Raw genomic sequence first — 24409 nt, 5'->3', positions numbered from 1 at the left:
TTGCCTTCATCCAACCATCGGCTGCTGAACGGCTTGCTCGTGATCGTATTCTGCGCGCTTCATCCAACCCCATCATTCCATCTCTTCATCGTCATCTTCACTACTCGGGAAGCTCCACTCACTCGACTGATAATAGTCATAGTCCTCGTCAGACTCTGCTATGCTCATCGCCTTTGTACCGCATGTTCGAGCGCTGAACGCAGAGTAAGCAGATCTCTTGGGCGATGGTGATCTTGACCGACGGCGTTTGACGGTCTGGACATAGCTTACACTACTGAGATTGACGCGCGGTGTGTCGGGAACCGGAAATGGTGAGCGGGGACGCTTTGTGGTCGTTTTGGGTACGAGGGCTTGGGGCTGTACGTCATCATCGCCTGTAAGATCGATCACCATGCGATCGTCCATCGGCTCAGGGTCGTCCTGGGAAGTCGCTGGTGGAAGGTGCTTTGGACCCTGATATCTTCGGTGAATGCGATCGCGGATCTCTTCCTCCATATCTCGCGCTTTGGCACGCTTAGGAGGGTGCTCTGGCATGTCCGCTGTCATTAGAGCCCACCGTTCGAGATGGCTGGCGGATCCGGAAACGCCATCCGGAGCTATCTGGTCGTCTTCCTTCTGTTTCTCATCCAGCCACTTGCTCACTTTGGGCGCTCTGTAGTCGCGGTTCTGTTGCCGAGGGCGCCAGCTGTTTTGATAATGTTGCGACATTGCAAATGCCGGGTTGGTGACGTGAAGACGCATGGGCAGGCGCAACCCCAAACTCGAACTAGACTAGTCGCGATCTAATCGGATAGCGAGGGATGAATTGAATCCAGCTGTGGGTGGAGTAAGTTGCGGAGTGGCAGGCAGACTCCGCGCAGACCGACCCGGATGCCGAAGAAGACGCGTCTCGGATGTCGTGTCGAGAATCCGCGATGGAGCGCGACCTGTACGGGCTCAGAAGGGGAAGCTGCAACCCACGCTACGGCGATCTATTTTCCTAGAACCTGGTGGTTTGATGCAATAGCGACAATGCGAAGTCGATTAGCGACGGGAAATGCCTAACGCTCTTGCAGCGGTTGAAGGGCCGCCGTTGATCGGCGCCCCTTGCGGGTGGAGACGCGAGCGCGACATCTTGGCGCTGGTTCGACGGCAATCTGCTGTCTTCCAACTACAAACCTCGCCATACTGATCATTGTGTCTCTAAAAACACCATCTTCAACATAGAAGCCATCGTCACATGCTGGATTCGGCTCGATGCGACATGCAGCAGCCACTGACGACGTCGGCTAATCGCAGCCGGCCACCAACACGGGGATTACGCCCGGCAGCCCGTCCTGCACCACCCACCGCTCAAGGCTCAAGTCCGATGCTACAGTCGTATCTGGCCGCAGCCGATTGCAGCGGAATTCGATCACATGTTTGCGCGTGCAATCAACTAAACACTCAAAATCCCCAGAACACTCTCGCGGATGTTGGTCTTCGGAGGCATGTATGGATAGCGCGGCCATTATACGCTCGGGGTACGCCGACACCGCCTTCGCCAACTCCGACGGGGTAACTCCAAGGAATATGCACGCCATCCCACGTGCCATTCCTGCAAGATACTCCATGAATAAGACGCGGCACATGGCAAGGCCTGGGAACTTCCGTCCGACGACACATCCACCGGATGCGATTGGCCGGGGCGCCTGAAAAACGCGAACCTAACAACGCAGCATTGATCGTCTGCGCTTGGGTTACCAATGAGCTGGATACCGCACAATCCATCTAAAGCGCCGTTAGGAAGCCCAAGGCCACCAGTATGACCGCTCCGCCGTTGCCCCTCTCCACCCCAGAAAAGACAAAAACAACATGTCAGCCTCGAGCAGCTCGACAGACACTAACGGGAGCGCCCATGATGATTCTACTGCTGAAGGGGCTAGCAGCTCCGGTCCGTCGCTCGAAATCGACGTGCGTTCCCTGTTCCAAACCTTGGCTGTATTAGCTCGCCCGACTGACAGCTGTCACAATAGAGTGAAGATACAGAAGGGCAGAGCGACGAGCGCGACTCCAACTTTGGTGATTCTGCCTACGGTGACAACCAGTCTTCTTACACCATGTCGGCGACGTCTTCGGTGTTCAACTTTCGCTACGAGAATGGCAGACGGTATCACGCGTATGCCGAGGGACAGTATCCTGTACCCAATGATGAGGTGTGCAACTATCGGTGGGAATAGCATTGTTGTTGCTGATGCCGACACTAGGTGGAAGCGGACCGATTGGATCTACAGCACCACGCTTTCAGACTCACACTCGACGGCAAACTTTATCGAGCGCCTATCCCCAAAGATGTGCAAAACGTGCTCGACGTGGGATGTGGGACTGGCATCTGGTCTATTGAGTTCGCTGATGAGCATCCGTCTGCTCGCGTCCTTGGCACGGATCTGAGCCCCATACAACCCGCTCAAGTGCCTCCAAACTGTGAATTTCTAATCGACGACTGCGAGCAAGACTGGATCTTTCACGACCAATTCGACTACATCCATACGCGAGCTATGGTCGCAGCCATCAAAGACTGGGACCGTTTCTTCGCGCAGGCGTACGCCAACCTCAAGCCAGGAGGCTATCTCGAGTGCCAAGACCTTGCCTTCCCAATCAGATGCATGGATCCGGATGTGACTGCAGAGAACTCACCTCTAATCCGCTGGTCAGAGTACTTCCTCGACGCCGCAAAGAAGATTGGTCTCGATGGCACCAGTCCAAGACACTTCACGCCGCAGATTCGTAATGCCGGCTTCAAAAGTATCAACTACAAGAACTACAAGTGGCCTGTAGGGAAGTGGGCAAAGGGCGCGAGATTCAAGCTCCTAGGTCGCTTCGTTTATGAGGATCTGATGGACTGGCTACCGAGTAGTTCACTAGGGCTCTTCACGCGCGTGCTGAAGTGGTCAAGGGAAGAAGTGGAAGTCTTCCTATCAGAGTGCAGAGGGGAGGCCAAGAGGAAAGACCGACACTTCTATGCTGATGTGTAAGCGGACATCACATCACCATTATGAAGCGCGATCTGCTAATTACTCAGATTCTTCTATCATGCCCGCAAACCCGAAGGCGCAAACGCTTCCAGCTCAGCAGAAGATGACGTGGAATGGGAAGAGTCCATAGACCGAGATGAAGAAGACGAAGGCCACCACGCAAGAACGCCATCAACAAACACAACCTCTACCCCACCAGTCCCTCTACCAACCACAACCGACGCGACACACGCTACAGTCGACCAATTGGCCGCTGTTGCTACCAAAGCAGACAGTCCCCCAAGAACCGACGTCGCCGACTCAACGCCACAAACTCCAATTCAGTAGTGTATATAATGAATACATCTACTTTCCAAAGCCCCAATGTGTGCTCACCAACCACCCCGATAGCTACAGCGCTATCTCATCGTTGTAGTCATGACCTTGGTGACCTTTGTAGTCGTATGGGTGACCGTGGTGACCTCGACCGTCTCTACAATCTGTGTTGTAGTCGCTGCGCTCTGGATCACCGCCACGTTCTGTATGGTGTTGCCGGCCTGGGTTGTCGCCGTCGTCGACGTCACCGACGTGTTCGTGAGGACCGCGTTGGGGTCCATGGTCGCCTGGCTGGGTTGTGCGAGGCGGATGGAGGTGGTGTGGGGGTATGTAGGTGGTGAGGTGAGTTGCGGAGATGGGGAGAGGAGCGGCGGTGATGGTATGTAGGTTTGTGGGTGGCTTGAGAGAGAGGTGTGTGCGCGACTGGGGGTTGATGTAGGCAAGATGGTGTGGTGTGTGCTGTTGCTGTCGCTGGTGTGGAGGGGATGTGGATGGTGGGAGAGGGTGAGGGAGAGGAGAATATTGCGACTCGCTAAGACAACAACAAGGCAAAAAAGATGAGATGAAGCACGCGCCTCTGCTATTGTCGTCTTCACTCAGAGCTAGCAAGGGAAAGAAGAGATGTCCTTAGCACAGGCAGACTAGGCCGACGCCGCCGCCGCAGTATGCAAACAGCCAAAAAGATAAGACCCTTCAAACAGCAAAAAAGAATGTCCATCTCAAACAGCGTAGTGTAGTGTTATGTGTTGAAGGAGAAGATGTTACTTACGTCGTGATGTCCCCCGATTCCTCCACTGCAAGTTAGCGTACTCTGTCGCTGGTTAGCATCACACTTCTGTGACCGGGGATAGGCCCCGAAATCCAAAGACCGGTGAGGTTAGGCCGGTGGGGAGCTGGAAGATGTCGTTAGCGTGATTCGAACACGGCGAGTTGAGCGGTGTTGGAGGGAGTGGAGTGGACCACTACGCTATTGTCTTGGACTTTGATGGGATGGTGGCTAGAATACGGGGGTTATGTAGCGAAGGGACTTCTAGTTCTCCTCTCTAAAAGAGTTGGGCTGAACTTGATAGCGAGGCGGAGGAGAGACTCCTAGCAGTTGCGCGGTGTGTAGGCAGGAGCGGAGATTTTGTTGTTGTGCGGCGATGACGCGTTTGCTCCTTTCGTGGGGACAACAGCATTACGCTTTGGCAGGCTGCGTATGCGTGTAACTCCGACAGCGTGTGAATGCGTTCTGCACAAAAAGACGTAAAGCAGCGAGGATACTGCAGGATAGAAGGCAATGCGAAGATACGAGCGGATGAGGAGTCCTAAAGCATGCTGATACTTTACTACCAACTATGCAGTAAGGCTACGTCACATTCTGGATGACACATTAGCAAAAAAAGAAGATCAAGTCATCTAGATCGAACAGCCGAAGCGGTCAATTGGAAGGGAATGTTGACTTACCAAGATGGTTGAAGGAATGTAAGTAGGCCGAAGCCAACGCAAATGCTGAAAACGGCCGAAGCCAACACAACGCGAAAGAAGGCCGAAGCCAGGAAAGAATGGTAAGCCCTATATTGGCGCGAAAAGCAGATAAAGCACAGAAAGGATAGCAGGTAGTGATACTATTCGAACTCGTTAGCTTTTGTATCCCTCTTGAGGTGAGAGTGCGATTGACCGCCGGGCTATTTGATCTGGATGACTTGATGGAAGAATACGACTCCAGGTCCCTTTATATCTCCGGTCAACGATACTTGCATCCCCGAGAAGAAGATCAGAATTTGGGAAAAATCGACATGATCCTGGTGTTGAGTATCGCCTTGGTGAAGCTGGCGGTGATGGTGGTGTGGGCCCTTGTGGTGAGGGCGCGATCCAGAGCGGGGGCGGTACCGTGGTGACAACGACCGTCAAAGAGTGCGGCGCCTTAACATTTCGGGTCGGAAAGGAGACGAGACTTGAGATGAACACATAGAATGGAAAGGTGACATGAATAAGAAATAGCATCGTGCTGGAAGTGAGAAAGGAAAACATTCACGAAAGACGTAGGAATGAAAGAAATGATTCGACGTATGGCAGCGCAACGTAGAATCTAGAAGATCCGGACAAGATGAAGGTCAGTATGCACGAGCTGCAGAAGCCATGCCATCCTTAATGCAGGAGATGGTGTGGTCTTGGACGACATCCAATGAAGCCGTGTCAACCCCACGATGCGGGGTCATCAGGGGCAAAATGCGCGAGATCAGATGCCAAGCAGTAATACCCTCCGCATCGATGATGAAAGCAATGCAGGAAGGATGCGTAGGCCTTGTAGACATTTAGGAGGAGGTGGTAGCAGAGACTGCCATCGCAGCCTTGAGGTTTGACGTTGGGAAGAACGGGGCCACTCGGCGGTGCTTGCTAGTTCGGGCATGCCGTGGGGCCTTTGGCGGCTTCAACGCCTCGCCAACTTCATGTCCACAACACCAACATCGACCCAATCGTCATGGCGCCATCGAGGGGTCTGAGCATATCGCATGCTCAGCGCGTCTGCTCACGATATGAATGCACGAGTCGCAATCCATATGCGGCTCGTCGCGGCTTCCGCTCGCTTTCGACAGGCTGGACAGTGATTGCCCCGAACGATTTGCTCCTTCCCGGACGACAAGACGCCCTCAGGAGCTCTTGGAGAGGCTCTGCGATACGATATACGCCACAGCAGACGGTCCGAACGTACTCGTCGTTCACGGAGAAGCTCGCCGACCCCGCCAACAAGCTGCAGAGCTACGTGTCCCGCAGCAGCGACCCGTACCTCAACCTCTCCATCGAAGACCACATCCTGCGCAAGAGCCCCACCGACAGCACTGTTTTGTTCCTCTATGTGAACAGGCCTTGCGTCGTCATCGGGCGAAACCAGAACCCGTGGACGGAGGTCAATCTGGACATCCTCAACGCCGCCCGCGGACCCCACGACGCCAAGGACAGCGAGCCCCCGGGCATCGGTACGGTTGACCTTGTACGCCGCCGCTCCGGCGGAGGGACTGTCTTCCATGATGAGGGCAACCTCAATTGGAGCATCACATGCCCCCGCGGCGACTTCACACGCGACTTGCACGCCGAGATGGTTGTTCGCGCCCTGCGCAAGCTGGGCATCGAGCGCGCCAGAGTCAACGAGCGTCATGACATCGTTCTCGATCAAGGGCATGAGAGGCACACAGCCGGCCCTCAGGACACGCATCGCACGCCCTACACGACCGACGAAGGCGGACCACGGCCGCTGAAGGTGTCCGGCTCAGCATACAAGCTGACGCGCCAACGCGCTTTACACCATGCGACGACGCTGCTGAGTTCGCCGAACCTGCACATCATACCCCACTACTTGCGATCTCCCGCGAAGAGCGTCATACAAGCCCAGGGTGTCGAGAGTGTCAGCTCGCCTGTGTCCAACATCGGTCTTGACGTGTCGACATTCCAGGAAAGTCTGCAAGAGGAGTTTGCGTCAATGTATGCTGAGCTGGGAGCTCCAAGCATCGTGCAAACTGTCGGCGAAGAGCACTTGAACATCCCCGATATCCAGAAAGGCTACGACGAGCTACAGGTACACACGTAGCCCTCAATTATTTCGCTGCCGATGCTAACGTCCATAGACTGATGATTGGATGTGGTCGCAAACCCCTGCCTTTAGCCTCGTGCTCGACCCCAAGGACGACATCGGCCTCCAGATGAAGGTGCATCATGGTGTTATCAAGAGCTTGGATTTTGAGGACTCCAGCCTTCCGCGAGACAGTCGAATAAGACTTCAGGCTGCGCTAGTCGGTATGAAGTTGCAGAATGTTTGGACCTCAATGAACTTCCTGCAGATGAGCGAACACGGCCAGGACGATCGAGTCGTGACTGCGGCGAAGCGACTGAGGCAGCTCTTGCCTGTACCTGAACTATTCAGGCGTTGAAGCTTGACGTTTACAAGCTTGCCTGCCAAGACTGCTCATGCGTTGTCTGTGTAGAGTCGGGATGACTACCCAAGTTGTAAGAGTTGGCCAGTATTGGTACGACAACCCTGGATACTCCACCGGGTCGCTTCCTGCAATCTGGAGAAGATACACCCGTATGAAAGAGCAGATATGAACCCAACTCTTGACTCCCTGTCGTGCTTGCATTGCGCAAGCGTTCATCATCCCGTCGTCTGAGGAGCCGTCCACGCCGAGAGCCCGGTATGTTGCGCCCCTTGTATCGCAGCCCACATCCGCATGCTGTGGTGCGAAGCAGCATCGTGGTCTATTCGGATGTATGAAGACATGTTCGTGGCTATGGCTGCGCGTTGTCGCCGGTCTGTCGTTGCGCAAATTCGTAAGGTGTGAAGTAATTCCGACAATGCCCATGGACGAGCGGTCTCGCCATGGGAGGCCTTGTCTTGTCGGACGCATCGCTGTGTGCTTGAGGACATGCGACGGTTCGCCGAAGCTGTCTGTCTTCATGGTAAGTGTCGCCATCAGGTGAGTGATGCCTTTGGATGAGGTTGCCGTCACGCCCAACCTGAAGTAAGCCTGCGTGTATCGCTCTGACTCTTCGCGACGCTTTTGCTTGCGCGGATGCATCGGAAAAGGTGTGCGGCTGGTAGTACCAACGCCGCGAGGTACGAGGTAGTCACCAGCGAAGCAGTAATATGCATCGCCGAGGCGGAGCCCTACGATGCCGCTTGTTGCAGTAAGTCTCCTGTCGTCGTAGGGGCGGTCGCGGTGCTCTTTGTCCGTGTCGATTCTTTGTCCTCGATGGAAGAGCTCTCCGCGCTTCGAGGCAGCCCCTCAACCTCGTCGCCGGTGCGATCTAGTAAGGCTCGAGGGCTCCATCTGTGTGACGATAGGTATAAAAGAGGGTCTCGTCGCGCTGCCTTTCCGGCTTCGTGGTCTCAATCGGAGCTGCGGGGTTTGTAGTTCGGGGAGACGGCCGGAGGTCTCGAAGATTGTAGGCAGTTGGTTCTCCGCCGCGGGGTAATTCCAAACTGCGAAGCTGTTCTGAGCGACATCGAGTCTGTCTGTAGTCAATGGGGGTCAGGTGAGTGTCTTCATCGTGTTGGCTGGGGGTCTTACCGTGGGCTGCAGCTGGGCCTGAGGCGGCGGAGAAAGCGGCCTTGAGGCGGTCCTCGAGCCTCGCCCGCCTTCGTAAGGAGCGCCAGCAGCTGCATGTAGGAGGTGAAGATCCGAGAGGCCATGATTCCCTTGGTCGCCAGGAGGTCGCCGATGCCAGGCTCGACGGAGGAGGCGTCCTTGGAGCGGCCCACGACCCTAGCTCACCGCCACGAGGAGCGCCAGCAGCTGCGTGTATGGAACGAGAACATGAGATATCGTGATTCTCTGGAGCGCGAGGAGGTTTCCAATATCAGCTTCAACGTAGATAGCCCCGTGTGAGGTAGGCCTAGAGGTTATCACGAGCTTCTGCGGCGATGAGCAAAGCGGTGGAACAGTCCCAGGGGACCAAATGAGCTGGACATATATCTCCTAGTAGCGGTAGAACGACGTGAGTATCGACAGGGAGGGTTGTGGGTGCAGTGCATTCGTGAATCTGGTGTTGAGTATGTCCGAGCATTGGGGGGGCTCCCAGTTCGCCGCACTAGCGCCAAATCACCAAACCAGCACAACAATTGAGGCATTTCAGCTCATAGGTTTGCGAGTCTTCAATGGCCCAAGCTTACTAAAGCCCACATGGCATCTACAGTCACCTTGTATTGGAAATTGGCCAGCTACAGCCATGCTTGCTATTTCAGCTCCGTTTGGCAAACTCTCACCATCACCACCACCACCATACACACCATACCCACAACACAACAACAATCCCACTATCCAACCCAAATGGCCTTCAGAAAGTGGCTCGACGACAGCAGGAAGAAGTTCCTGTGTAAGGGAGCGGTGCTCAAAGAGCACATCAAGAAGAAATGGAACCATTTTTGGGATATTTCCCACAGCGTGAGCCACACGCCTGTTGAACCAAGCTCCAGTGAGGAAGAGGAGGAGGAGGAGGAGGATAACGACGACGACTAGGCTGCATAGGCAGCGAGATGAACGACTTCTGGGCTGCAAAGGCAGCGGTACGAAACAGGTTTGAGAACGACGTTGAACCCCAACGTTTTGACGGCGACTCGACAGCGAGGCGAGGAGGTGTTCGAGGCGACGCAGCAAGACAGACGTGGGCTATGAGGTGGGTGAGGAGACTACTGTGACGCTTGTAGATGGCGGGGGTGGATGGGAAGATGGGTCGTGAAGGTCGTTGAAGGTTCGCACACCCGTCGAAGCTTACCGGATGAAGTACCCTGGTCACTACCATCGTATTCTGGGAGCTCAAAGTACCTCGGGAACATGCACGTCAGCATCTCGGGCTGCACCAACTTATAAATACGGTCGGACATTTTGGATGGCTTCTGGTCCCGCTTCCTTGGCAAACCACCGCCTATTCGCCCGTCGCCGTTTCAGCCTTTCGCTTCAACCACTCGCCCTCGCAGCGCATATTTTCATCGCAACCGGTCAACAGCCTTGGGAACACAGATATGCACGCCTCTGCACGATTGATTATCTCGATCCAATCGTCGCGACCCCTCATTCTGGATGCCTGTTGTTTCGAAACACGGACAGGCCATGAAACGGCTGCCATCAGCGTTCGCCGCGTTTCAGGTGAACTACGCCGCCTCCACAACGCTAGCCGCATTTCTGGTCGCTGCAGCTGAGGCTGAGAATGTGGTTGAGGGTATATAGCCGGCGATGGAGGCATGTTGGTGTTTTGGTCGGGACGACGTTCTTCAACTACTAGCGCAGCGCGCATTGAATATATTTCTTTCTTGTACATCCTTTACTCTTCTGCATCATGAGTGGTTACGAACATTCAAGCGCTGGCTCGCTGTATACATACGACACGACCGATGATTTCGGTAACGAAGCCTTCGACACTGCGTTTTCAGCATGGAGCTATATGGAGGATCAGCCCAGCATCGCCAACAAGTACCAACAAAGCCCTATCGGTATGTGAAGATCACTCCCAGTGCACCATAGTAGTACTTTGACTGACCCAAAAACAGAGGCTCTGCAACATCTTCCTCGACAATGGCCAACCGCAAACACCGTACGCCAGCCCTTCGTTTCACCGCAACACCTCTCCGCTTCGAGCTTCTCGTCGGCAATGTCAAGCTATCGATCCTCGGGGAACAGTAGCTTCTCGCAGACCCCTCTCCGAGACTCAATGTCATCGTCCACATCAGGCTATTCGAACAGTTCCGATATGTCGAGAAACCAAAACTTTTCCATGGCTGAACATCTCTTGTGTCACGGTCCCGCCGATCCACCTCTATATCCCGCTACCCCAACAGAAGAGCGCTGCCAACGTCCCACCAAGGGAAAATCTCCCAAAAAACCAGCCCCACAATCAAAAGACTACTTCAAAACCTGCGTCTCCGCACACAAACAATCCCGCCTCTGCCCCAAACCCCACGCCTACTTCTGCACAAGCTGCACCCGCCCCTTCATCTCAAAAGCAGACTGGAAACGTCACGAAGAAACCTACCAAGAGCGACCCGAAATGTTCACGTGTGGACTCTGCGATCACATCTATTTCCTCGCTAAAGACTATACGAAACACCACGCTACGGCTCACCGATGCACGTCTTGCGCTGAGGTGGGGTCTGGTAGGAAAAAGATTCATGCGCTGTCTGCGAGACGGCGGCGTATGACGAGGACGGGCTGGGGCTGTGGGTTCTGCGTTCATTTTAGTAACGAGTGGGGGGAAAGGTGTGATCATGTTGCGAGGCATATGGGGGAAGAGGGGAAGGGGGTGAGGGAGTGGAAACATACTAACGTCATCTACTCTCTACTCCAACGACCGGGTATATATCATGAGTGGATGCGACTAGTCCGTTCACTGCCCAGTCTTACTGAGTTTGGATGGAACCGTACTTCGACTGGACGCGTTGAGGGCTATCCGGAGAGTAATCTCACGCCTCAGCTTCAGGATTACCTCGAGTATTTTACGGCGGATCAGGATGCGGCGGCTGTAGCTAGGTTGGCTTATGGGAAGATGAAGAGGGCGACTGCGCCGATGAGGGGGGATGAAAGGCCGCCTGTTCCGCCGAAGGATTATCCTGCTGTGGCGGCGCGGGATTGGGATGGTGAGATGGATCTGTGGGGGCAGCTTACGGATTCGGTGGTTGAAGATAATGTGCTGCCTACGGGGATTAGTCGTTTGGGGGGATGGTATGCTGGGGAATGATTCTTTGAGCAACTCGTATTACGCCATGTCTAATGTATAATGAATTCAGGGCAATACTTCGCAAGAAGTTTTGCAACAAACCCATAATGACGCATAATCAACATCCTCGCCATCACCACCCCTCCAACTCCTCCCCCTTCGTCTCTAAACTCGGCGGCTGAACAGGCATACCCTTCTTCAACGCACCCACAAGCGGGTCTTTGCTCATCATCTCCTGTATCTTCTCATCATTGCTGACATCAGCCTTGACCCGCTTATACGCCATCCGCGAAGGCTTATCCACAACATTCAAAAAACTCTCTCTTCTAGCCGTTGACCAGGCGTTCAGTAGCCTCTCATCATCCGAAGCCTTCCCAGTAAGGACTCGAATGAGAACCTCAGAGAGCGACGACGCATCCGCCATACCAGACGCCAGCCCAAGTCCTGCATACGGATTCGTCAAATGCGCCGCATCCCCAACAAGACAGACACGCTCGTCGTGATGATACAACGACGGAACGAGCCGCTGTTGCGCTTTATACGGCGCCACCCTCACGACTTCATACGCTTTCTCCCCCTGCCCATCCCGTCCTCCATTCGGCATCATAACCCCCAATTTCTCATCCAGCGTCCTCATAATCTCCTCCTCAGACACCCCAATCGGGACCCCATAACTAACCCGCCACAGCGCCGGTTTCCCATCCCGGGTGTCGGCGTGGTTAATACGGCCAATGAGACCGTAGTTCAGCGGATCCATGATGAAGTTCGCGTCGTGGAAGCCGTGGGCGTGGAAGTCGAAGTAAAGGTCTGTGGCTACGAGTTGGGCGTCGAGTGTTTCGCCTTCGAGGCTGATGTTGAGGTCTTTGCGGATGGTGGAGTGGGCGCCGGATGCGTCGAGTAGGTAGAGGGCTTCGAGGGATTCGTCGCCGAGTTGCAGGGAGGTGGCTTCGGGGGTGATTTGCACGGTGACGCTGCTGGGGGTTGATTTGAAGGATGAGACGCTTGTTCCGAGGCGCACTTCTGCCTTTTCGTCACCCAGAGCTGCTAGGCGCTTCATGAGGACTTGTTGGAATTTTCCCTGTGGTAGGAGGAGTTGACCTTTTCCTTTCATGCCTTCGCCCGAGTTGTCGAACTCTTTGCTTGCGATCACTTTGCTGCCGTTTTGGATGCTCGTTCGGAAACATAGGCCTGAGCTCAAACTTCCTGTCTTTACCAACTCCGGTAGTAGGCCTTCGACTTTGGATAAGATGGGATATGTTGGCGGTTGATGTGCCATTGCGCGCGTCGACATTGGATCTGGCTGCTGCGGTTCAATGACGACCACCTTGTTGGGTATGTCTGACTGTGCGAGGAGGAGGGCTAGAAACAGACCGACGCAACCGCCTCCCGCAATCACGATTGGGAGGGGTTTGGCATTGTTACCGTTGGTGCCGTTCGCATGCGAGAAGCCGTAGGAGAAGTCGCTGGACACGTTGGTATCGTCGTTTCCGGTGCTAACGTTGAGGTTCGATAAGTCGAGATTAAGTGCAACCGAAACAGCCGCCATAGCTAGTAGATGGTCTGGAGCTCTTGATGTTGAGTTGGGGGTAATCTGGTAATTAAGATGTGTCGAAGATAGACTGATGTTGTTCACGGTGACCGAAGACTATATCTGGATGCAACATCGATTCTGTGGTTTAACATAAGGAATTGCATCTTAGTATTGCGTGTGTGTAGTAACGGTTCTTTTTCGGATACCGAACGATGTTCCCGGCGATGTGGTGCTGTCATTGTGGTACCTGCCGTAACGGCCCCGATGTGGGGAACCGGCGACTTTAGCCTCAGGGTCCAGGCGACGTCAGAGGGTTTCAGGGACCTTCGCCCGACCACCGACATCACAGTCAATATACACGTGCGCGAAAGATGATGTTCGTCCATGTATTGAGGCAACCTGTATAACCTTGTTTATGTCTAACAATCTACCTGACCTTGGTACATTGCTGTCAAGACATGTTTTTCTACCATCGATGTCTTGCTAACCCCATACTCCTACATCCTGTACACCTTGATCCTGTTCATTCTCTGTAGGTCCCACGTACGGATAATACTGCTGAACGCCCCTCTTATCTCCATCCGAAATCACCGTCCAAGTTGGAATGTATTGTGCATTCTTATCGTTCGGCCCCGAACCGTCACTGGGACGTCCATTCTTCCAGCGTACAAGGGGTAGCTCGTTGACGGCACCTCGCTGATTTGCAGCGAACGCTTGAGAGGGGTAGTGCATGATAGAGTCGTAGTTGTATGTCGTATCCGAGTACTGTAGCAATGGTGTCCTGTCATCTTTTGCGAGACCCATGTCGGTACAGTACGCGGTTGGTGCTGCAAAATGGAGGCCGTTCAGGTATCCCAGAAAGTTCGATTTGCAGACGTCTTCAATCGTTTTCCCCTTCCACTCGGGCTCAGTCTCCACTTTCTTCTTTGCAGTCTCGTAGCCCTCGAGTTTGGAGCAGTCGAAGTTGACGTAGTCGTCCCCTGAACTTGTTAGCCAGGCTAGGAAGGTAATCTGGTAGAGAAAGCTCACGTTGCTTCTTCTGATGCTCATGTTCAAAGCCAAGAGCAAACGTTCCTGGCGGAAGCTTTGGCCAATATACAGTCATGGAATTGTGCTCGTGATGATGAGCGGGGTTTGGCCGGCTGCATCTGCACTAGAAGTGCATTTATTACTCTCAGATAGGAAACGTAGAACCAGTCTTGTGAAAGACTGATATGGCCGTATTGGTGAGCTCGGTAGCCTGAGAAATGAGCTCATTACCTTCTCAAGGGATCCACAGAACTTTCGTATGATAAGACAAGGTACGGTCGCCACGACAGTTAGAGTGAATACCAGTGACTGGACGTGTAGTATAGAAAAGCCACAGCAGGCGCACTCGATAACCAGAAAAGCGGAGCCTTTATACCGTAGCTGTTTGTACAGATCTAGATTGTCAGAGAGTATACACAGCAAGAAACTCACTCACAAACCTCCCTTCTTGACAATCGCAACATCAACAACCATCCTTATCTTGTTCACCCCACCCTCACCCTTGAACCACTCATTACGAGGCAACTTTTCCACAATGAAGTCGAGCGCCTCATCCCACATCTCCTCATCGCGCTGTCGAAGGTGTTGTCTGGGAAGGTGAGGTTACAGGCGTCCATTGTCTCGACTTTGAATGGCCACGAGGGGTTGTCGGTGAGATTGTCTTACAGCTGAGCGAGGAACATGGGCTTTTAAGTCCGTGGCGTGGATCTTGAGACCGGTTGGAAAGCTGCTTCCCATTATCGCTACGGTCACTGCGCCGGGACCGCAGCCGTTGTCGTGGACGACAGACGTTGCAGCGAGTGGTGGGAATCGCTGACATCGCCTTGGAGTTCTTGGAAGAGGGCGCCGTCGAAATCGAGCGCTTGCTTTGGCTTGGACGGGGCGGTCAGGATTTTGGAATTGAATTTGTAGATGGAAGTGCTGTTATGGGGTTTGGGTATGTAATGTGCCTGTGTGAGCCTGAAAGATGACGGTAATACTGTGGTGATACAAAAAACCACATCGTCATATACTGGAGTCGGAGACGTTTCCAGAGGTATGGTCCGAGAAAGCTCGTGTGCACGACATCCATAGAGCCAGACGTAATCAGACGTTGGCGTTTGGAGCACTCGAGCATATCTCAGACGCTGTCCGACGAGGCTTTTGGGTCCCGTTTCTGACTGATCAATCTTGAAAGGAGACCTAATCTGAGGACTCGGAGCGTGAACGAGGCATAAATGATTGTGACGGCAGAGTAGAATAGCGGTCGATAGTACTTCATGGTCTGGAGGGATCGAACAGGTTACGCGGTCAGTCTTGGCTTGTTTGAGCTGGATTGCAGGAGATGTCGGAGGGCTCGGCTACCCCGCGAAGGTTGGCGCGCTGTCGCTGATGGCTCGAGTCGTGAAGCAGTGCACACAAAGAATTTGTCTCCCTTGTGATCGAGACAATGTACAAGTCGTCGCATGCGGGTTGATGACTACGAGGGGCCTGCGTCGGTCTAAAGATGGGACGATGGTGAGATGTGGCTAGTGACGTACGCCACCCGTGGACCGCGTGGGCCGAAACAAACCATAGAACGGGACACGAATTGCCAAGTCAAGACACCCACGAATGCTCCCCCAGAACCCTCAGAGCCTCTTTCGCCCATATACTAAGCCTTCTTGATGCGGTAGCGACTGCATTACGCGTCTTTCAAGATGTCTGCGCCCACTACATCAGACCCCATACAGCAGAGTGGTAGGTGAGCTTGCAGCCCTCGGAGGTGCCAGTAAACTCCGCTTTCACGTCGCGGCCGATGTGGGAGCACGGAAGAATTACAGGCTAACAGGCGACGACAGGCACTTTGTCCAAGTCGCAGAAAAAGAAGAATAAGAAGAAAGCCGCCGCTGCGAACAAGGCGGACGGCACAGACAAAGTAAATGGGGACCACGCCAGAAGCGACGCGGATGATCACGATGAAGACGCCGAGGATGAGGCCGAGCAGGCTGTATGCGGTCCACGAGAGCCCTCTATACAACCACGAAGACTAATGGTGTCAATGCAGAAGCCCGCCGCGCATTCAGCCGATCCAGACGCCGACGACGTAGACGACGACCAACCGCCGCTGTCGCCGACCCTGCAGACCAACGGTACTCCACACCACAGCATCTCGTCCGCAATTGCGCTTGGACTGGCACGCTCACGCTCGCAACAAGGAATCTCCGCCTCGCCGCCGCCCCCTTCGGACGCCAGCGCACGCCTAGACGCGATAGCCAAGGAGCGCGATGCGCTGCGGCAGGAAGTCACGGAGCTGAGGAAGAGTCTGGAGGAGGTTCAGAACAAGCAGAGCACAGGGACATCAGACGAGTCACATGCGAACCATGAGGAGGAGATGCGGAGTTTGAGGGAGGAGTTGGATGAGGCCAACGAGGGCAAGGAGCACTTCGAGACACAATACAAGAACTTGCTCGGCAGGGTCAACACGATCAAGACCAGCTTGGGCGACCGGCTAAAGGCCGATGCGGTATGTCTGCATAGGACATTGCAGCAGACAGAGTACTAACAATCCGCAGGCCAGGATCGAGGAATTCCAATCGCAAATCGCCGACTTCGAGGAGCAAACCCGCGAGCTACAGGAGAACAACAACAGCCTGACCGAAGAGCTCGCAAAGCTACGGCAAGAAAAGGAAGTCCAGGCATCCGAGATTGAGACACTACGGAGCAGGTCGACCCTGTCGCAACAGAACTGGATCAAGGAGCGCGATGAGCTGATCTCGCGAGAGGCTTACGCTAGGGAGGAGTTTGAGAATGCCAAACAAGCCATGCAAGACTGGGAAGTGCTGGCTATGAACGAGCGATCTCTGCGCGAGAACATGGCTGAGAAGGACGCTGAATTGCGGGATCAGCTGGAGTCGATGCGGGAAGAGTACGAACGCGCTGCCAGGGATAGGGATACCAATAATCAAGCTGTGGAGGGTCTGCAGAAAGCGCTGCAGGAAGTACAGAACCGTGAGTACAATCTCCCTTCGACAAGAGTCTATCCTAACTGACGATGTACAGTGCGAAAAGCCGAGCTCAAAAAGTCCGTCGAGACCTACGAATCGCAAATCAACGACCTGCGGAAACAAGTCCAAGCCGCGGAATCGGCGTCCAACGCCGCCAAAGCCACCCTTGAATCCACCCAGAAAGACCTTGAGCGCGCCCTCCCCTTCGAGAAGGAAGTCAAGGAGAAGAACCTGTTAATCGGCAAACTGCGACACGAAGCCGTAACACTCAACGAACACCTCACTAAAGCACTGCGGATACTGAAAAAAGGACGGCCGGAGGATAACGTCGATCGACAGATCATCACAAACTACTTTTTGCATTTCCTAAGTATAGACCGGAGTGATCCGAAGAAATTCGAGGCGCTGCAGCTCATCTCTGCGCTGCTGGGCTGGACAGATGGTACGCCCCCCTTCCCTCCTCCCCTCTCCCCTCACCCTCACACCTTTCCTCTTACTAACCCCCCACCCAGAGCAAAAAGAGCAAGCAGGTCTCGCTCGCCCCGGCACCTCATCCAGCTCAACCGGCCTCCGCATCCCTCTCTCCTCGCCCTTCAGACGAACGCCATCGACCGCGTCACTGAGCGCCGCTGCCGCAGACCCTATGCTCATGGCTAGTAGCTCGAGTAACAAGGAGTCGTTGGCGGAGTTGTGGCAGGACTTCTTGGAGAGGGAGGCGGCGGAGGGCAAGGGCGATGCGAGTAGGAGGGGGAGTACGGTTGGTTCGCCGCCTATGGGTGCTAACGAGAAGAGGTAATGGATGGATTGGGGTAATCATAGAACACTTTGGTGCAACAGAATCGGGTGCTGAAGACACCTTGAATTGCTTGATCCAGTGTGCATTTGCCTGTGGTGTATATCGTAGTCGCCTGTCCGTTATGTTGTTACATCTTTCATGTACAAGTATCCCGACGCCCAAGCCGCGCCTGTATATGCGCTACAAATACAGTCATCCAGACTACATGCCAATTGCTCTCGTTCACGGGTCGTTCATCTTTCCCGCACCATCTCTTTCAGCCTGTGTACTTCTCTACAACTTCCTCCACCCCGCATCATCTCTTCCAGCCCGTGTGCTTCATTACTGCCTCTTCCTTCGCCTTCCTTTGGTCGGGCTCTAGCGTCCGTATTCGCTGCGCCTCTTCGCGCTTTTCCCTCTTCATCACCTTCGCTTGCTTGTCGGTCGGTCGGCGGATGGCCCAGTTGAGCTGGCCGAAGATGGTGGTCTTGATGGCTGGGGTACTTGTTAGCGGATAGCCCTTCCAATGGGGATTGGCAGTCTTACCGTCCACGCAGTAGGGACACAGGATGTGCAGGCGCTTGACTCTTCCGCACCCAGAACATGTGTTTAGCGATGTGATATCCTTCAGTCCCTTGCCCGCCATGAACCGTTGGCGCTTCTTGCGGTATGACGTCTTCTTCTTGGGCACCGCATTGAGTATGCCGTCCCAGATATCGGATAGTGACGGTATTGAGGGGAGTGATAGTGACGGTATCGCGAGTGCGCCGAATGGTGTGTTGGTTGCGCCGAAGGGTTGTGATAGGCGTTGAAGGAAAGGCGTGTTCAGGATGGGCCGCATTGGGCCATTGAGGCGCGGCAGCAGAGTCTGCCACAGCGGAGGGAGCGGGCGGGTGAGTGCCATGTCTGCTACGGGCGACTGGCTGTGGCGGGATTACGTAGGGCCGCGATATGGCGATGCCGGTGATGGTGTTGTAAAATGTCGTGACCCCAGTCCGAGCTTGCAGGTCGCGCCTTACCGCCCTCCCACTAGCGCGCTTTCGCTTCCTAGCTGCCCCCTTTCCCGCGCCTGCATCTCCACGAGAAAGTCGCCAGCGCAGCGACCCTGACTATTTACTCTATTACGACGACACCTCCGACCCTCCTCTCCCCAACCTAATTCCCATTCACCCACCCACCTCCATCACCCCCAGTCCGCGCCCCGAGGCTCCCATCATCCACAATGGCTGCTGCATACAACCAGAACCAGTCGCAGCCCATCTTCCCGGACAGCTATGTCGGTTTCGACAGCATCACCAAGCAGATTGAGCGCAAGTCGGTCAAGCGGGGCTTCCAGTTCAATGTCATCTGCGTTGGTAAGCTACTTCCTCCACCATGTCCCGATTGGTATTGACGGTGTACAGGCCAGACTGGTCTCGGCAAGTCGACTCTGATCAACACGCTCTTCGCCTCGCACCTCATGGACTCCAAGGGCCGCTTCCAGCCCGACGAGGAGGTCCGCAGCACCACCAACATCCACCCCGTCTCACACATCATCGAGGAAAACGGCGTGCGTCTGCGCCTCAACATTGTCGACACGCCCGGCTACGGCGACCTGATCAACAACGAGCGCTGCTGGGACCCCATTGTCAAGTACATCAAGGACCAGCACAGCGCCTACCTGCGCAAGGAGCTCACCGCCCAGCGTGAGCGCTACCTCCAGGACACGCGCATCCACTGCTGCCTGTTCTTCATCCAGCCCTCTGGCCACGCCCTCAAGCCCATCGACATTGTCGTCCTTAAGAAGCTCAGCGAGTTTGTCAACGTCGTGCCCGTCATTGCCAAGAGCGACAGCTTGACCCTGGAGGAGCGTGCCGAGTTCAAGCACAGGATAAAGGAGGAGTTTCAGTTCCACAACCTGCGCATGTACCCCTACGACAACGAGGAGGATGACAACGAGGAAGTCCAGGCAAAGCAGGCCATCAAGGTGAGGGAGTTGTCGAGGTGCGACTGGACGTCTGCTAACTTCCACTAGGAACTCCTTCCCTTTGCCGTCGTCGGCTCTGAGAGGACCGTTGTTGTCAACGGCAGGAACGTCCGCGGTCGCCAGAACAAGTGGGGTATCATCAACGGTAGGCCATCTCAACCCACCCTTCACGCGCTTTTAGCTAACATCCCCCAGTCGAGGACGAGAACCACTGCGAATTCGTCTACCTCCGCAACTTCCTCACCCGTACCCACCTGCAAGACCTGATCGAGACGACCGCACAAATCCACTACGAGTCGTTCCGCGCCAAGCAGCTGCTTGCCCTCAAGGAGAGCTCCCACCAGGGCCACTCCTCGCGCCCCATCTCACCCTCTGCCGACCGCGAGCTCAGCAGGAACAGCCAGCGCATGACCATGAACGGGTACTAGGAGTTCCCGAATCATAACCGCGTCGATAGTAGCGGGGGCAAGCCCAACGGCCCTCCACCACCGCGTATGGAGCCACGCATGGAAAGGCCTGTCCCTATGATCGATGCTATCTGAGCGGAGGTGGTTTAGGTGTGCGTCAATCGCAAGGGGGGCATTTGCGACATGTTTTTGATACCAGTGCATCATCTAGCACGAAAAGGGAGAGGAGGAGACTTTGCGGCACACTTTCGATTTGACACCTTTCTCAATATCCTTTTAGTTATGATGGATTCTTATTATCTTTCTTCATCTCGTATGTCATAGCACGGTGTAGTGGTTGAGCTAAGACCTTGGGTTGTGCCCGGGTCCCCTTCTAGGATAGCGGAGTAATTTGAAGCCTAGTGCTTTTCCATCATTCTTGCACGCACGACTGTACGATGGCTTGGTGTCTTGCCCCGTTTGCCTGGTAGTTCGCTCTTTCCGCCGGTGTAGCGATGTCAGGCCATAATCTTGGGGATGGTACGAGGCCCCAGTCCGCTCTACCCAGGGAGGCAGGTACGGGATACCAGATGATACGAGCGCAGATCCTCATTACCATTCTCCCCATTGAGACAGACAGGGCTCAGCGCCGCCCGACCCGCCCGAAGTCATCACACTCAAGCCGTATGCTCAAAACCATCGCCTCAGCGCAACAACTTCGATCCTGCAAAATCCTCTATACTATCATCCCCCTTCTTCGCACCACCCGCCTTACTCTGCCCAGTCACTCTCACCGGCCCCGTCTTCCCTCGCGCTGGTGATCGTGATCCATCAGGTGATTTTGTAGAGGCACTGTTACTTTCGGCTTCGCCGACAATTCGCTCAATGACTTTTGCCTTCGCCCCAGCGCGCTTGAACCTGTCGTCGAAATCCGCGACGCCTTCTTCAGTGTTTGCAGTGTCGAAGGTGAGGGGGTCGGTTAGGGAGTGCAGGAGTGTTGTGTTGTTGCGTAGTCTCTCATTTCTCTTTAACTGCGGCAGAGATTTACTTGCCTCCTCTTTTGATACGGTATTGGATGTAAGACCAGGCAATCGTGATCCCCATACTACACTCCGTCCGTGGAGCTCTCCCAATGAAGCGAACTTTTCGAAGCCTTTTTCTAATCCGAAAATTCGCCCTTCGATTCGCCCGGCGTGGGCGCCGTCGGAGACACCGAGGTTGTAGGCGGTGGTGTAGAGGGTGTCTTCTAGGTTTAGGAGGGCGTCGAAGGGGTCGGGTGAGGGGGTGCGGGTGGTTGATGGGTTGGGAGGTTGGGATGCCATGGTTGTATGAATAGTGACTCGACGGTCCAAACAGCTGAGGATTTGGTTTTGTATGTTGTCTTTCTCTCGTGGTGCTACTGCACAATTTCTGAGGTTGTTACCAAATTCAAATATTTATGGTGTGGATGAGTCAAGTCTTGGTTTCTCTTCAGAGGAATTCACCCTTAGTGCTCTGTAGAAAAGGCAGTAATTCAAGCTTTCGTAGACTGTTCTACTGAGATCCGTGTGAGTTCCGCTTCTGAAAGGCGATCAAGTCCTTTGCTGCAAAGATCGAAGTCAGGGTTCAGCCACCTGTGGCGTCACTGGCTGGTGGGGTAAGTTTAGGCGGGGCAGCTACCACACATCCGTCGTGTGTGCAGTCATTCGCGTTTGACTCAGCTACTCGACCAAAGAAACACGGAGCTGCATATCGTCCCATTGCGCGCTCGCTTTCCTTCCACTCTCTTCGCCTTCAACTACATATCCCGATACACCATAGTACGAAGCACATCGTCATTCACCCATTCAGTACAGCAAGCTGACTCGATACAGCTTACAACCTTCCATGACTGAGACAACCAAGAAGATTTTGCCCGTCGAGGGCGAAAGGAACGTGCTCATTACCAGCGCGCTCCCTTACGTGAACAATGTCCCGCATCTGGGCAACATCGTCGGCTCCGTACTCTCCGCCGATGTCTTCGCTCGTTTCTCACGCGCCCGAGGGTACAACACACTATACGTCTGCGGAACAGACGAATACGGCACAGCAACGGAGACGAAGGCTATAGAAGAGAAAGTCACTCCGAAAGAGCTATGCGACAAGTACTTCGCGCTCCACAGCGAGGTCTACAAGTGGTTCAACATCAGCTTTGACCACTTCGGACGCACACCCACACAGCAACAAACCGACATCGCACAAGACATCTTCACAAAACTATACAAAAACGGGTTCCTCGAGGAACAGACCACAACGCAGCCGTACTGCGAGACACACAAGAGCTTCCTTGCGGACCGATTCGTCGAGGGCACATGTCCGTTGTGCGCATACGAAGACGCGCGTGGAGACCAGTGTGACAAGTGCGGACATCTTCTCGACCCTCTGGAGTTGAAGAACCCGCGTTGCAAACTCGATGGCGCCACGCCAATTCCGCGTGAAACCAAGCACGTGTACCTCTGCCTCGACAAGCTACAGCCATTAGAAGAGGAATGGTTCAAGAAGGCGAGCAAGGAGGGTAACTGGAGCTCCAATGGTATCCACATTACTTCATCGTGGTTGAAGGAGGGTCTAAGACCGCGTGGTATCACTCGTGATCTGAAGTGGGGAACTGCGGTGCCGCTCGAGGTACGACGCACTTTTGAACACGACAAAATTCAGCTGACCGGTATCAGGGCTACGAGGACAAGGTCATGTACGTATGGTTCGACGCCTGCATAGGTTACGTGTCGATTACAGCAACCTACACCGAGGACTGGAAGAAGTGGTGGCACAACCCCGAGCACGTTAAGCTTTACCAATTCATGGGCAAGGACAACGTGCCGTTCCACACGGTGGTCTTCCCCTGTTCTCAGATCGGTACCAAGGACAACTGGACCATGCTTAACACCATCTCAACCACAGAATACTTGAACTACGAGAAGGGCAAGTTCTCAAAGTCAAGGAACATTGGTGTCTTCGGCAACAACGCCAAGGAGACTGGAATCCCATCGGACGTATGGCGCTACTACCTTCTCTCACATCGGCCGGAAACTGGCGATACCGAATTCGAGTGGGACGGCTTCATTGCCGCAAACAACAACGAGCTGCTGAAGAACCTGGGCAATTTCATCAACCGCGTGATCAAATTCGTCAACAACGCCAAGATCTACGATTCGGTCGTACCTGACTGGACCAAGTACGACGATGAGTACTTCACGGAGCACAAGAAGAAGGTCAATGATCTGCTGAAGACGTACATTACCGAGCTGGAGGATGTCAAGATTCGTGCCGCACTCGCGACCGCGCTTCATGTCTCGAGCTTGGGTAACTTGCTGCTGCAAGATAACCGACTTGACAACAAGCTGGCTACCGAGCAACCCGATCGTTGCGCCGCTGTTGTCGGACTTGCCTTGAGCCAGATTCATCTCCTCGCGAGTTTGATCGAACCATACATGTAAGTCTCGAATCTCTCCATCACATGACTGTTCATTGTGGTCGAGCAGCATAGAGACGTCCCAGTGCAGAGCTTACGGCTAATCACGATACAGGCCCGATACTACCGCCGCCATCCTCTCCCAGCTGAATGCCAAGTTCCTCATCATTCCCGACACTTGGGAGGCGAAATCACTCCCCGTCGGCCACAAGATCGGCACCGCCGGCTATCTCTTCACCCAGATCAAACCTGAGAAGGAGCAAGAGTGGCGCGAGCAATTTGGTGGCGAGGAGGCTCGCAAAGCCAAGGAGGAGAAGGCCAAGAAGGCGGCCGCTAAGAAGGCAGAGAAGGAGCGTAAGAAGGCGAAGAAGGCTGCCGGTGCTGACAAGGGTGTTGAAGCTGCAGAGAAGGGCCAAGACGGACCTGCAGCCAAGACCGCTGAGGAGGAAGTGACGAGAGGAGTTGAGCAGGTCAGCCTACAGACCTCATAGTGTGTGAGTCTGATCAGGCGGTTCTGGGAGTTATGGCGCTACGTTTAGGGGAGAGCACTGGCAGCATGATGCAGGGGCGTTCGCATTCAACAAATCTTGGGGGTCGTCAACATATGTTCGATGAAAAACATGAGTAAGACCATGGGACGGCAGAGTATCCTTTTCAGGACGAAGACAGTCGGTCTGTTTCAACATGTAGCCACGCGTAAAGCATGAGTTTGTTATACTAGAGCAGACCTGAATCCTCCTTTTCGAGGTACCATTGCAAGCGAGTTCACTGTCAAAATCTATGTGGCCGCCATCCGCGTGGTCAGAACACTTCTATTAGTCACCTTTACACGGC

General features: G+C 54.3%; 9 protein-coding genes across 9 annotated transcripts; 5 read left to right on the top strand and 4 right to left on the bottom strand.

Annotated features, from left to right (window-relative positions):
- Window positions 1-72: 72 nt before the first annotated feature.
- On the bottom strand, window positions 73-708 carry J4E90_010338 (uncharacterized protein; the record flags this gene model as incomplete). The annotated part of the gene is made up of 1 exon (XM_051439851.1): window positions 73-708. One exon carries the CDS (start codon window positions 706-708, stop codon window positions 73-75), a length of 636 nt encoding a protein of 211 aa, XP_051286278.1.
- Window positions 709-2078: 1370 nt separating this feature from the next.
- On the top strand, window positions 2079-2993 carry J4E90_010337 (uncharacterized protein; the record flags this gene model as incomplete). The annotated part of the gene is made up of 2 exons (XM_051439850.1): window positions 2079-2174; window positions 2226-2993. 2 exons carry the CDS (start codon window positions 2079-2081, stop codon window positions 2991-2993), a joined length of 864 nt encoding a protein of 287 aa, XP_051286277.1.
- A 2779-nt stretch (window positions 2994-5772) lies between these two features.
- J4E90_010336 (uncharacterized protein) lies at window positions 5773-7216 on the top strand (the record flags this gene model as incomplete). The annotated part of the gene is made up of 2 exons (XM_051439849.1): window positions 5773-6864; window positions 6914-7216. The coding sequence occupies 2 exons, from the start codon at window positions 5773-5775 to the stop codon at window positions 7214-7216; spliced, it is 1395 nt and encodes a 464-aa protein (XP_051286276.1).
- A 4409-nt stretch (window positions 7217-11625) lies between these two features.
- On the bottom strand, window positions 11626-13367 carry J4E90_010335 (uncharacterized protein; the record flags this gene model as incomplete). The annotated part of the gene is made up of 2 exons (XM_051439848.1): window positions 11626-13137; window positions 13362-13367. 2 exons carry the CDS (start codon window positions 13365-13367, stop codon window positions 11626-11628), a joined length of 1518 nt encoding a protein of 505 aa, XP_051286275.1.
- Window positions 13368-13506: 139 nt separating this feature from the next.
- Window positions 13507-14128, bottom strand: J4E90_010334 (uncharacterized protein; the record flags this gene model as incomplete). Its single annotated transcript, XM_051439847.1, has 2 exons — window positions 13507-14034; window positions 14123-14128. 2 exons carry the CDS (start codon window positions 14126-14128, stop codon window positions 13507-13509), a joined length of 534 nt encoding a protein of 177 aa, XP_051286274.1.
- A 1603-nt stretch (window positions 14129-15731) lies between these two features.
- J4E90_010333 (uncharacterized protein) lies at window positions 15732-17814 on the top strand (the record flags this gene model as incomplete). The annotated part of the gene is made up of 5 exons (XM_051439846.1): window positions 15732-15771; window positions 15873-16537; window positions 16587-17022; window positions 17074-17460; window positions 17531-17814. 5 exons carry the CDS (start codon window positions 15732-15734, stop codon window positions 17812-17814), a joined length of 1812 nt encoding a protein of 603 aa, XP_051286273.1.
- A 295-nt stretch (window positions 17815-18109) lies between these two features.
- Window positions 18110-18634, bottom strand: J4E90_010332 (uncharacterized protein; the record flags this gene model as incomplete). Its single annotated transcript, XM_051439845.1, has 2 exons — window positions 18110-18288; window positions 18340-18634. 2 exons carry the CDS (start codon window positions 18632-18634, stop codon window positions 18110-18112), a joined length of 474 nt encoding a protein of 157 aa, XP_051286272.1.
- Window positions 18635-19015: 381 nt separating this feature from the next.
- On the top strand, window positions 19016-20301 carry SPN2 (Septin Spn2; the record flags this gene model as incomplete). Its single annotated transcript, XM_051439844.1, has 5 exons — window positions 19016-19148; window positions 19197-19759; window positions 19808-19904; window positions 19955-20180; window positions 20217-20301. The coding sequence occupies 5 exons, from the start codon at window positions 19016-19018 to the stop codon at window positions 20299-20301; spliced, it is 1104 nt and encodes a 367-aa protein (XP_051286271.1).
- Window positions 20302-22011: 1710 nt separating this feature from the next.
- RAR1 (putative methionine--tRNA ligase, cytoplasmic protein rar1) lies at window positions 22012-24066 on the top strand (the record flags this gene model as incomplete). Its single annotated transcript, XM_051439843.1, has 3 exons — window positions 22012-22788; window positions 22836-23596; window positions 23691-24066. 3 exons carry the CDS (start codon window positions 22012-22014, stop codon window positions 24064-24066), a joined length of 1914 nt encoding a protein of 637 aa, XP_051286270.1.
- Window positions 24067-24409: the final 343 nt, after the last annotated feature.

This window comes from Alternaria incomplexa (assembly GCF_024043165.1).
Source record: "Alternaria incomplexa strain BMP 0042 chromosome Unknown scaffold_21, whole genome shotgun sequence".
In the NCBI taxonomy this organism is placed as follows: Eukaryota; Fungi; Ascomycota; class Dothideomycetes; order Pleosporales; family Pleosporaceae; genus Alternaria; species Alternaria incomplexa.
Note: the sequence above shows the minus strand (reverse complement) of the source record. Positions and strands in the feature narration are given on the sequence as shown.